Below are 13,149 nucleotides of genomic sequence, written 5' to 3'. Positions count from 1 at the left end.
GAGGATGGGATTTGCCTCCCTGCCAGAGGGAAGGGCAAGGAGATCCCCCCAGTGCCTCCCCAGCAGGAGAGCATCGGCAGCAGGGCTGTCCTGCAGCCGGGGGCCCTGCTGGGCTGGGAGATGGAGCAGGAGACAGGGCGAAAGGGGCACTGCCTTCCTCCTCACCTGCCTGGGGGTCCCGGGGCAATTTCCGCTTCATCACAGCCTCCTCCTCTCTCCAGATAAGGCTTGGGAATCGGAAATTCTGCTTCGGGGTAAAATCAAGGGTTGAGTGTGTAAAAAACTGCATTGACTTGTTTGTTCATCTAGAGTGTGAAATTAGGATAGAGGAAAAATGTAGGGGTTGGGGCATGGAACTTGCAGGCTTGGCCAAGGCTGGTAACTGCAAGGAAATATAGTGAAACAAAGTAATGACTTTATATGTAAGAAAGATCTTGCAGGACTGGCTGAAACTGGTAACCGGAGCAGAAGAGACCCATCACCCCGCTTGTGAAATCTGCTGTTGCCAGCCCAGTACAACGCAGGGGAGGTATGTATGTGAAACTCTCAAGAAAAGTATAAAAAGTGACCAAAGAGAGGGAGGGGTGTCAGCCCTTGGCGGAGCACGGACACCCCAACTCCACCCAGCGCTGTTTGCTTGTTATCGCTTGCTGTAATTAATAAAATTATAAATTGATCTTAAAAGGCTGAATCAAATTATTCACCTCAATTTATAACAAGTGCATTGCCTTTGAAGATCCCACTGGCCAAGTGCATACCTAGAAGCCACCGAGTGTCTGGTAGCCACAAAATCCTCCAAAAATCAAGGAGGAAACCCAAAAACCTCTCCCAGGAGTTCCCTGTTTCCAGTGTCCTTACATTGGGTTTATGATGGTCCCTCTTCCCACAGCTGCTGGGGGGTTCTGTGGGTCCGGGGCATCTCCCGCCTGTCCCGGGTCCTGCTCAGCCATGCCGAGGGGGTTTTGGGCTGAGGGGCTTTGGGAGTCCCAGGGCTCATCCTCCCCTGATTCCAACGTGGCTCCCAGCTGTCCCTGGGCCCCCTTCTCCAGCATCCCCCCACTCCACGCACTCACGCCTTCCCCCGCTCCCCGACAAGACTTTCAGGCTCCGCCCGCCCGCGCCCACTCATCCCCCGCCTCCACCACCCCTCCAGCCTGCCGCAGCCCCCCGGCTCTGCTATCGCCCCTCTCCCCACGCCGGGGCTCCCGCCTTTCGTCCCCCGCCCCTCCCGCCCATCCCCAAAACCCATGGCCCGCCCGCCGCTCCGGCCCGAGCGCCACGTGGGCCCCGACAAATCCCCCCGGGGCCATTTACGGCTCAGCTCTGCACTCCGGCAACAGACAAAAACATCCCCTCCTCAGAGAAATTAAAACATTCCCCTCCCTGCGACACCGAAATCTGGGACATCACCGACATCTGGGATATGACTCCGCAATCGGCGGGGTCCAAACCTCACCAAACAAACCCCAACAAACCCCCCCCAAAAGAATCCCCTCCCGCAGCTGCCGCCACAGACTCGGGCCGAGCCTCCCCTCCCCGCTCACCTGCGGCACGCAGGGCAATGCGATGCTGCCGGGGCCAGCCGAGCTGCGGGCTCCGCGGGCTCGCCCTGCCACCCCGCAATGCTCCTTCCTTCCTCTGCTCCCCTCCTGCTGCTCCTCTTCCCGCTCCTCCTGCTCCTGCTCCTCCCCTTCCTCTCTGCCGCTGCCCTTCCTCCCGCTCCTCCTCCTCCGCTCCCGCCCCGGAGCCCCCTTTCGCTCCCCCTCTGCCCCACGGCCGCAGCAGCAGCGGCTCTCGGGCAGGGCGAGAAACCCCCCGGAGCCCCCGGCGATGGGCAGGGGGCTCGGGGGCCCCCAGTGCAGACCCGTCCGTCCCGTGCCCCTCCCGCCCAGCCAAAATCCCGCTCCCGGGGCTCGCTGGATGCGAGCGGGCGGCGCAGGTGAGATGCAAGTGGGGAGCGCTGGGCGCTGCGGCTCTGCCCGGCAACTGCGGACTCACCGCTGAGCAGCGGTACAGATACATATTATAACATTGGCTTCTCGAAAATATTAAAAGGGCTTCTATAAGGGTTGTGTTAAAGTAACTCTGTTGTAAAAATATAGTTTTTCTTTCTGTTGTTAATTAAGCTTAGTGAAATAGCTGATCTAGTGTGCTTGTGTTGCAATGCCTGCTTGGATGCGATCACATCCAAGGAACACAGGATGAGCACACCTGCTACAGATATTCCAACTATCAGCACTCACCCTCTGAAGACAGCATGAACTAAGGCCCAAATGTGAAGGTTATGATAAAAATGGACTAAAAGAATAACCAAGGAATCTGCATGCCCTAAAAAAGCAGACCTGAGGAGGAGATATGCTAAACAGTTCTTGGAATATATAAATTAGATTTAGGAAAAGTTTACTTCCAATGTAAGTTTAATAAAATTCACTTTTATTAGATATTATAATAATTATTAGAATCATTAGAATTTTATAAACTTTACTTACAATTATAATATACCCTTAATACGGCATAATTGTTTATGAATATAGAACAGGCTGATGCATTGGAAATGGTATCTCAAGAAGGTTTCCAAAGTAGCAGGGGAGTTCTTGGCCATGTGTGAAGAAACAGCACGGCTATAACATCTTTGCTCGATGGTTGTTGTCTCCTGTTGCCCTTTATTAAACTTTTAAATTTTCACAGGAGACTGGACGAGTGTTTCACAGGAAATTGGTCAGTGCGTCCTGTGGCAGGAATTGGGAAAGGCGCTGCGCTCTGCAAGTCTCCCCGGCAGCTGCCGAATACAAGCCAGAGATCTTTCCTAATTCTTTATGTCCCTGAGACCTCTTTCCTATTTCTCTACCTCACATTTCTTGGTCACTACTATCTTCATTAAAAAGATGTTCAATAAAATCCGTGGGTTGCAGTGCTGTGGTCTCATTTGCACCTTCCCTGGGGTAGAGGTGTCTCTCCCTCCTGGGACTGCAGCCCATGGCCAGGGTCCCTACATATTCAGACTTAGGGTACACGGAATATTACTTTTGAGAAGTTTTGATCCTTAGGTGGACACTGCTTTTAATCTTCAATTATGTGGAAACCTTCTAATATTTTGTGATGAATTGGAATCTAGGAGATTTAGGGGTCTTGCCATCAGGGGAACCACAGGAGGGGCTTCCACACCTTTTCCCCGCAGTCGTTCTGGGATTCTCTCAGGGATTCTCACTTTCCTTTTCTTCTTCCCACAGCTTTGAGCGGGGAATGGACTGGAAAATGTCCAGCAAAGCCACCTCTGCTGTCTGCTCTGGTAGCCTACCACACAGCTTCTGCACCTTGCCCCCTGCCCCTGCACAGCTCCCTGGGGAAGCAGGGCAGAAGCAGCCCCTGGGAGCCTTGGGAATTCCCCTCTTGGATCCATGGCACGCTCCCGAATGATCTGGAATTTCACTTTACATGGCACGGCACTCCACGTTCCTCCCAAGAAACCTCAACTGGATCAAACCCACCATCCTCCACATTCCCTGGGAGTTCACCCCATGTCCCCCCCATGTCCCTGTCCCCCACGTGTCCCCACCCATGTCCGTGTCCCCTGACGTCCCCATCCACGCCCGGATCGCCACCATATCCCCATTCATGGCTCTCCCCCTCCCCAGCTGCTGCGGTGCCGGATTCCTTCAGCCCGGTTCACTCCCGACGTCGTCGGCGAGAGCGGCCGCCCCCAGAAAGCTGCTGAACCTGGGCTGCGGCTGTGGGGCACAGATGCTCTACGGCACGGGGGGACTGCGACGAGGGGGGCACAAGGAACAGGGAGAGGTCTCTGTGTGTTTTCCAAAGGGGCTTATTCCCAGGGGGTCAGGGACAGAAAGACCCTGAACAAAGGCACACAACCACTGACATCCAGGGGAGGCCTTAGGGGCGGCACAGACTTTAACCAGCTGCGAGAAACCTGGGCAGGAACACAAGGCGGGGATCCAATGTTTAACCCAAGAGGGGATCACAGGGGAGGAGAACAACTGACACCAATCCATGGGGCCTCCTCCAAGGATACAAAATGGAGAGAGAAGTTTCTAGAGAAAGGGGCAGGCACGGGAAGGGGGTGACACTCAATGGGAGCAGGGACAGGGAACAAAAGGGCAGGACTTTGGGGAGAGGGACACCTAGGGTAAAAACACCAACATAGGAGAGATAGGAAAAACCCATAGGCAATAAAAATATGCTATAACCATACAAAATAGGAGGGGTTTTAGAAATAACTACTGGGACAGAATGACAATTGAAAACACACACCGCAACACCCACCCATGCCCGTGTCACCCGTGTCTCCTTCCATGTTCGTGGGACCCATGCCACTGTACACAGCCATGTCCCCTTCAGCACCTCTTCCATCCAGGTGCCCAAACAGAGCCAGGAAGATGTGGAGACCACCAGCCAGTGGATCAGCAGCACGATGGATCACCAAGTCTCTGCCCAACGAGGGCCACTGTGCATCATCCCATGGGGATCCTCCAGTGGGGGATGGAGTTGGAGCAGCGCACACAGTTTCTCCCGCACACAGAGCACTTGTAGAGCTGCACTTACTGCTGCCTCTTTTGCTGTTTGGGCACTTCATATGTCTGGGAGACACTCTTCCCACTCTTGGGACACTGTTAGGGGCTCTCCCCAGCGTGGATCCACTGAGGGGTGATGCAAGTGGAAATCTTCCTAAATGCCTTCCTACACTCAGCGCTGCCGAAGGGCCTCTATTCTGTGTGAATTTGCTGATGCTTGAGGAGACGATATCTTCTCTGAAACCTCTCCCCACACTCAGAACACTCATAAGCCTCTCCCCAGTGTGGATCCTCTGGTGGACTCTCAGGTTACATCTCTGGCTAAAGCTTTTCCCACATTCCCCGCACTTGTAGGGCTTCTCTCCAGTGTGGATCCTCTGGTGGACCATCAGCTTGAAGTTCTGCATGAAGCTCTTCCCACATTCTGAGCACATGTAGGGGCTTTTCCCAGTGTGCATTGCCTGGTGTATGATCGGGAGAGTGCTGTCACGGAAGCCCTTCCCACATTCCCCACACACATAGGGTCGTATCCCTGTGTGGATCATCTGGTGATGATTCAGGTAAGAGATGTTTGTGAAGCCTTTCCCACATTCCCCACACTCGTAGGGCCGTTCCCCAGTGTGGATCCTCTGGTGGCAGACCAGGAGGGAGCGCTTGGGGAAACTCTTCCCACATTCCAAGCACTGGTGGGGCTTTATGCCATCACCGTGCACCTTATGGACCACCACCTCAGAGCCCTGGCCAGATCTCTGGCTGCCTTCTGTTGCAGAAGCTAGATAAATATGATTATCCATAAATAACACAGCCAGGATGAGAACAGTTTTCCCAGCTAGACGGAAAACAACCCCGCCTACATATGGGTCCTGGGGTCAAGTGAACTGTTCCATCTCACACCCCAAATGATGTATGGTTCACCCCGCACCTCTTTCCCTCCCCTAAAATATCAAGTGCCTGTAACCCCATTGGTCCGAGCCTTGTTCCAGCCCACCTTAAAGCTCCTTGAAAAGGCGGTTTTGAGGGGCCACACGCTCTCTTGGAACTCCCTCCCCTCTGTGGAGTTGTGTTTTTATATGTTTTATTACATTTGTATTCTGTCATGGTTTGTTTCAGTGTACCCCCATACTGTATTGGTGTCGTGGTTTTACACGGAATGAGAATTTTTTCTGGAAGGAAGAGGTCAATTTGGATATTGACCAATTGAAGGTAGACACGCCTCTGAGAACACAGAGGGGTTAAAAGCAGAATTCCCAGGAGAACTCGTTCTCTTTGGTTCCAGTCAGCGCACAGTGCAGACCTTCCCCCGCCCAGCCATGAGCTGGGAGGGGGAGGGGAAGGCCGATGGCCTGACTAAGGTAGGCCCAAAGGTAGTGGAAGGACTGCAATCGGGCTGGCCCCTGCAGATAAAAGGGTGGAAGAAATCTGGGATGTCTCCATTCCCCCCCCCAGAGTTTCTCTCCCGAGAGAGAGAGAAAGAGACATCGGCAGTTTTGTCAGCAATTCCACCGCGAGGAAGGAGGAGCGGGGGGAGCTGCAAGGTGCCCAGTGCGTGGGAGTTGCTGGATGTCTGGGCATTGAGCCATCCCTGGGAGTTTGGACTTTTAACCCTTCCATGAGAAATAAAAGCTTTGTGAATTTTCCTTTCCCCTCCTTAGTTTGAAAGAGAGGAAGAGGGACATCTTGGACCCTGGGATGTTAGAAGGAGGAATTCTAAATGGGAGTGGGACAAGGAGTGACTTTTGGCTAGACTTTTCAATGTTAGCCACAACCTGAACCTATCTTCTCCTCCAAGAAAGACTGTGTTTAAAGAAGATGCCAGTGAGTCAAGAGACCTGCTTCAGCTGGGAAAAGACAAAAGTGGAGTGAACGGAGAAAAGGTTAGGGGGTTTGTGGTAGCGCCCCCTTATCCTCAAAGAAAAGAGAAAAGAAGAAGATCTCTATTCTTGAACCCTCGGCCCCAGGGGAAATGGAAAAATGGGGGGGACTGTGGTCCCAAACAATGAAAAACTGAACTGTTGTTTTCTCCCCTCTTGGCAGGGCATCCTTGAAAGAAAAATCCTAAAAGCAGTCTGTCCATCCATGTACTGGTAGTGAGAGCACTGTGCATGAAAAAGAGAAAGGTCACCATAGCAAACTTTTTCTCCGGGCCGTGCCATGAGTAACATGGAAACACAGGATGTAGAGTTGTGTTTTCTTAGAGAGTCTGTGGCACAGGACAGACTCTGTTCCCTCAATAGACTATGTATCGATTATCTAGATGATAGAAACCTAATTAGAGTCCAGATTGTGTCTCACTGTGGATTGTTGGAGTTGGGTAGTAGGGGGAGGAAGACTTTGCAAGGTTTTCGTTTGATCTTTGTGTAGTTTTTTTCCTTTTTTCCTTTCCTTTTCCTTTTTGTAGTAGTAGCTTGTCTTGGTTTGACAAGACAGGAGTCTGTGAAGGAGGGCAAAAGCCTCCTGTGCAAAAGCCTCCTTCTGAATTACCAGGATTTTTAAAGTAAAAGGCTCTCAGGCAAAGATATGGGAATGGGAGTAACAATTCTTTATTAGGAGAAAACTAGATAAAAATTTAAAAAGGCAAATGTAATTGGTACAAACAAAACTAGTGAAAAAGTCCACAACCTGAGGATTCGGGGTGTTGGTAGCAGTCCGGTTGAGATGATAGCTGCTCCTCTTGCAGTGGCTGATTAATTGCAGTGAAGTGGTGATCTTTAGAAGGGTATAGTTTTCTCTGAAGATCTGGTGGCAGTTGGGTCTGTCTTCCTCTGCGCCGGGGCTGCCTCTGAGCTCTGCCGCTGCCGCCTCACCGCGCTCCGGCCGCTTCTCTGCGAATTCCGCCAAAGGAGCTGCTTCTCTGGCAATCCCGTAAAGAGAGAGAGAGCTGCTTCTCTGGGAGTCCTGTAAAGAGAGAGCGAGCTCTGTCCCCCAAAAGGTACCCCTTTTATCTAATAAAAGAGTGCTTGGCTTCTCCTTCTGGGCGGAATATCTCACAATGGGATGGTGTTACGTTATCAGCCCTGCACTGAATCAGTCAATGGCCCATTAACAAACCATTACTTCTTTGGAGCAAACCATTGTTCTTGGAAAAGATAACAAACCTGCCCAACCTCCAAAAGATGGCAAATAGAATACAAGCTTATCTTACAACCCAGGACATAGCTTAATAAAGTTTTTTTTCCTGATATTAAGCATAGGCCTGCTTTACTGTGTTCTAGATTCCACTTCACAGCATTCAAAAAAGAAATCACATTTTCATGGGGGCACTGGCATTGTGCCTGTGTCAAACCATAACAATTGGTTTCTCCCTGGGTTTTCCCGCCTTCCCTCATGTGTCAGTCTCCCTAGAAAATGCCAAGTCAGTCCCCTGTCCCCTCCCAGGTGCTTTGCCTGTCACTTGGTGCCCCTTCCCCTAACTCTAGAAACTTCCATCCGGGGCACCGAGTGATTGGATGAGGTCCTGGGACCCCTACCCTGTCTCCCCCTCACTGGATCCCCCACATGTCAATCCCCACAAGAGTCACTCCTGTCTGTTCCCCACTGGCTGATCGGCCCCCCTCCCTCTCCCTATGGAACATGTTGCCAGCACCACTCAGTTGCTCTGGCTGGCTGGCCACCTCCGATGCTGTTGGATCCCCAGGACCTCAATAAACATCGGATTTTTGCCCCCAACAAGTGCCTCTCCTCATTTCCTCGCTGTTGGAATCAGCAGCGACCTCAGGACCCACAAAGCACTCTCCAAAGCCCAGCTGGGTACAGTGGAGGGTGCTTCCACTCGCCCTACTCGCCCCGCAGGAGAGCTAGCCAGGGCTGAGGACAGTGCTCTGGGGCGGGGCCATGGTAATTTGGCGCCTGCCAGGGGGCCAGAAGAGAGCCTGACCCCACCGCAGAGGACCCTCGGGGTCCAGAAGACCCGTGGATATATCCTTTTAGCCGTCAAATTACCCCGGTGGGAGCAGACCCACATTTTAGTGAGTGGCACTCCCGGGGACGGGGCCGGCAGCTCCGGCCAGCACCACCGGATTCGGCTCCCCCTACGACGTGTCTGCAGCCTGGATTTTTTTGTTTCTGCCTGGACGTGACCGGACCCTCCTTGCTGGTGAGTGAGGGGGTCCTTGGAGCTTAGACTCCTGCTGTTTTTGAGGGTTTTCCTTTTTTCCCCATTGTTGGGGGGAGGGATTCCCTCTTTGGGTGGGTTTTTCTTGCTCCCTGGGTGTAGGGGAAAGACCCCACATTCTTTTGTTATAGTTCCCTTTCACGGGGTGCAGGGAGCTTGAAGGGCAGGTTAGTCTAAGTTGTTCAGGGTGGTCTTTTCCTTTTCGTTGTAATTCTCCCGGCTGTAGACTTTGTGGTACACCTTAAAATCTGTCAGCATGGATGCAAAGCTGACCATGCCACAGAGGAGAATCTATTCCCAGGTTGTGGGTATCCTAGTTGGAGGGGAGAAAAAGTTTAAAAAATCAGATGTTAAAAGGTTTGTCCGGTGGGTGTCACAGAGCTTCCCAGATATTTCTGCAACCACATTATACCAAGTCCCCTTTTGGCACCACGTTGCAAGGGAAATCCTCAAACAGGGGGATCCTTCCCTTTCCAAATTTACTTATTTGGCACTGCATATTAGGGATATTATATAAAAAAATTATGAAGCTCTGCCACAGCCATTGGCTGACAAACCAAATCCCAGTTCTAACAAATCCTACCCCTCTCTCCTCTCCCTCTTTCCAAAAACCGGGGATTCTTAGATAGGCATCCTGGCTATGTCCACAGGCAGATTCTGGCCCCTCTGAGAATCCTCGGGACCCTTACCAGGACAGTGCTGGCACTACTCTGGACTCTCCCTGTTTCCCTGTTTCCCCGCAATGTACAGCCCTGTCCCGTAGACATTCTGTAAGCTTTAGTCTCCCCGATCCTGTTCCTAACCCCTTATCCCACAGTCCACAAAATGGCTTCCCCTCTTCTCAAAGGACACAGGATGGCAGGGACCGCATGGCTTTTCCCTCCACATGTGCTCCTTCTTCCTACAATCCCTTTCCAGCCTCTTCCCGAAACTCCTTCCAATCAACAGCCAACCCCTTCCACTCCCCAGATTTTCCCGCCCACTTCTCTCCTCCACCCACCTCAGTCACCTCCCCTTTTGAATTATTTAACACCTCATCCCCCAGCTCCGCCTCTGGGGAGAGCTTTCCATCAGCCACGCCCCCTGGCCCTGACCCTGCCTCCTCCTCCTCCTCCCTCGGTTCCCACGACCCAACTTCCGGTTCCCACGCTTTGGGGTCTGGGGGGAGCGGGGGGGAGTGTGGGAACTTTGGCCTGCCCCATTCCCTGCCTGCCTTCTCTGCTGCCCCTGTCACCTTCACCCCACGGCAGGGGGGCAGCCTCCTCGCACAGTGGTCCCCCATTCCTCAACAAGTCATCAAGGACCTCTGCAAAGCCCAGAAGGAATTTGGCCGCGAATGCGAGTTTTTTGGAGGGATGTTAAAGGCAACACTTGCCTCCACAGAGTATGTTCCCGCAGACATGTGGACTCTCTTTTCATGTTTAATAACTCGGGCTGAGTTGTTAGTTTGGGAGTCTGCATGGAGGCAGGAGGTGAGGGAGTTTTTGCCATTCCTCTGGGCTAATGCAGAAACCTCTGTGGATGCGAATGGGGGAATGTTATCAATTGACCATCTGTGCAAGGTTGGGGATTGGGAATTTGGGCCTAAGCAGGCTGAAAAGATCCCCAGGGAGGCTTTAGTAGTCAGCACAAAGGCAGTGGAGAAGACCTTTTTTAAACTAAGGCCTACCGGCCCAATTATTAACTATTTATCTATGAAGCAGGAGCCATTAGAGTAATTTGTGAGTTTTGTGGATCATCTATGCCGAGCCATTGAGGCACAGGTTCCGGACGAGGGCCTCAGGAGAGGCATGATCACCGAGGTTGCCAGGCAAAATGCCAACGAGGCATGCAGGCAAGCCATCCTGAGTCTCCCCCTTGACCCAGAGCCTACACTACAAAGCATGCTGGACGTCTGCTCCCATCCCACCCAGAGACTTGCAGGGGACTCCGCGAGCACCATCCAGGAGAGTCTCCTTCGCTGAAGATGTCACCCCATCAACCACTCCTGCTCCCAAACGCTGCTTTTCAAGGCCACCTCCAAGAGGATTTAATTCAGATAGACCCTGCAATCTTTGTAATAAAAGAGACCATTGGGCTCCACAATGCCCATTGAGGGACGACTTCTAAAATTCCAACAGCAGCAGCAAGGCCGAGGTGCCCCCAACCCAGGGGGGGAACCAAAAAACTAATGGACCAGCGCAGTCTCTCCCTGCGTGCGGAAATAAATATGGTGGGACAATCAACATCCGAGGAGGGGAGGGACAAAGACATCACCACCAGAAACGACACCCTGTCGGATTTGACTACGGCTGACGAACCAGCCTATATGGGGGAGGATGTGAACTTCATTTCAAAAGCCTGGCTTGGCCGGGATCCCGACCACCCCAGGCCCATTCTTAATACTCAATCCAATTTCTCTCCCTATAGGTTGGCTCTGAGTGAACCTTTACATCTGAAGGATACTGATCGGCACTTTATTACCATTGACACCAAGGACCCCAGAACCTGGAGGAACCTCCACAGTAAGTGTATCGTTCTTGGGGACACAAAATTCACACCAGTCGACATCACCATTGCACCAAGTCTGACATCTGCACATCCTAAACACTTGGTCTTGTGGCTGCACTGTTCTCACCCGCCAGTCTTCCTCCCCAAGGGCCAAATCATCGCCCAAGCCATTCCTGTATCTGGGCCTCCAGTTTTCCGCAAAGACATATGGAAGCAGTCACCTGACAAAATCTACCAGGCGCGTCAGGCCCAGATACTGGGGAAGGAAAGACCTAAAACTTCATGCTACATGTGGAAAGCGGGGAGCACAAATATCTCAATGGACTTCTCGACACAGGGGCAGATGTGACGGTCATCCCCTTGCGGGACTGGCCGTCACGATGGGAATTGCAGGATGTGGCAGGACAGATTCAGGGTGTAGGTGGTTCACAATTGGCCAAACAATCAAAGAACATCGTAAAATTTGAGGGGCCAAATGGACAATCGGCTTATTTACATCCATTTGTATTAGACTGTACGGAACCCTTGTGGGGGAGGGACCTAATGGCCCAATGGGGGTCACAGTTGACATACCGATCCCCCAGGTTTTTTGGGTAGTGGCCACTGAGGAGTGTCCTACTCAGAAGTTGAATTGGCTTACGGATACACCAATCTGGGTAAAGCAGTGGCCGCTCAACAAACAAAAATTCAAAGTGTTCCAGGAGCTCGTGGATGAGCAGCTCATTCAGGGGAACATCCAGGAAACAACATCTCCCTGGAATTCCCCCATCTTTGTTCTCAAAAAACGTGGCAAAGACGAGTGGTGCCTCCTCCACGACCTTCGTGCAATAAATAAAGTCATTAAAGACATGGGCCCTCTCCAACCAGGGATGCCGTCCCCCACGATGTTACCTGAAAATTGGGAATTGGCAGTCATTGATATAAAAAATTGTTTTTTCCAAATTCCTCTACATCCTGAGGACGTGCCACGTTTTGCCTTCTCAGTTCCTTCCACTAACTGAGAAGCCCCAATGGACAGGTATCACTGGAGAGTTCTACCCCAAGGCCTGAAAAATAGCCCTTTCATCTACCAGTGGTACATTTCTTCATTGCTGTCCCCTGTGCATGCAGCCACCGAGGGCGTGATAATACGACATTACATGGATGACATACTCATTTGTGCCCCCAACAGCGATTTACTTACATACGCGCTTAACCTAACAACCGATGTGTTGGTTGCTGTGGGGTTCGAGCTGTGATCAGATAAAATTCAATCGATGGCACCCTGGAGGTACCTTGGTTTGGAAACAAACAAGCGGACCATTGTTCCGCAAAAATTGGCAATCAAAAATAACATTCGGACCCTAGCTGACGTTCAGCAGCTGTGTGGATCCTTAAACTGGGTGAGACCCTGGTTAGGTATCACTAACGAAGATCTAGGCCCCCCTTTTTGATTTATTGAAAGGGGGGAAAGAGCCTAGTTCTCCCAGGGAACTCACCACAGAGGCCAAGGCTGCATTAGACAGGGTTCAGGAGACAATATCTGCCAGGCAGGCCCACAGGTACGATCCGGGTCTGCCCTTCAAATTCATCATATTGGGCAGACTGCCACACCTCCATGGTGTTATCTTTCAGTGGACAGACACCCTAGGCAAGGGTAACCAGGACCGAAGGGACCCACTCTCCATCATCGAGTGGGTTTTCCTAAGTCGCCACTGGTCCAAGAGAATGACACGACCACAACACCTGGTGGCAGATCTAATCCGCAATGCTAGAGCGCGGATTCATGAGTTGGCAGGATGTGACTTTGAATGCATTCACATTCCCATTAAATTGGAATTGGGTCAATTCACAAAGGCTATGTTGGAACACCTGTTACAGGAAAATGAATCATTACAATTTGCTCTAGATAGCAACACGGACAAAATTTCAGTTTTGAGACCAGTCCACAAAATTTTTAATTCAGAGATTCAATTCACACTATCAACAAAGCAAATTCAGAGCAAGAAACCCTTGAAAGCCCTAACAGTTTTTACTGAC

General features: G+C 51.6%; 2 protein-coding genes across 2 annotated transcripts in view; both read right to left on the bottom strand.

Annotated features, from left to right (window-relative positions):
* LOC110483670 (uncharacterized) overlaps positions 1 to 13,149 on the bottom strand; it is a 32,570-nt gene that overhangs the window by 1,721 nt on the left and 17,700 nt on the right. The window contains 4 exon segments of the mRNA XM_077789466.1: positions 166 to 247; positions 1,545 to 1,975; positions 4,282 to 4,445; positions 11,704 to 11,948. Of these exon segments, the coding sequence (XP_077645592.1) occupies positions 166 to 247; positions 1,545 to 1,975; positions 4,282 to 4,445; positions 11,704 to 11,948 (922 nt within the window).
* LOC144247860 (uncharacterized) lies at positions 3,805 to 5,452 on the bottom strand. Its single transcript, XM_077789525.1, is given in 2 exon segments — positions 3,805 to 4,801; positions 4,804 to 5,452. Coding segments are annotated over 2 exon segments (600 nt in total). The 5' UTR covers positions 5,324 to 5,452; the 3' UTR covers positions 3,805 to 4,721.

The sequence above is a fragment of the Lonchura striata genome, chromosome 34 (assembly GCF_046129695.1).
Source record: "Lonchura striata isolate bLonStr1 chromosome 34, bLonStr1.mat, whole genome shotgun sequence".
Lineage (NCBI taxonomy): Eukaryota > Metazoa > Chordata > Aves > Passeriformes > Estrildidae > Lonchura > Lonchura striata.
Note: the sequence above shows the minus strand (reverse complement) of the source record. Positions and strands in the feature narration are given on the sequence as shown.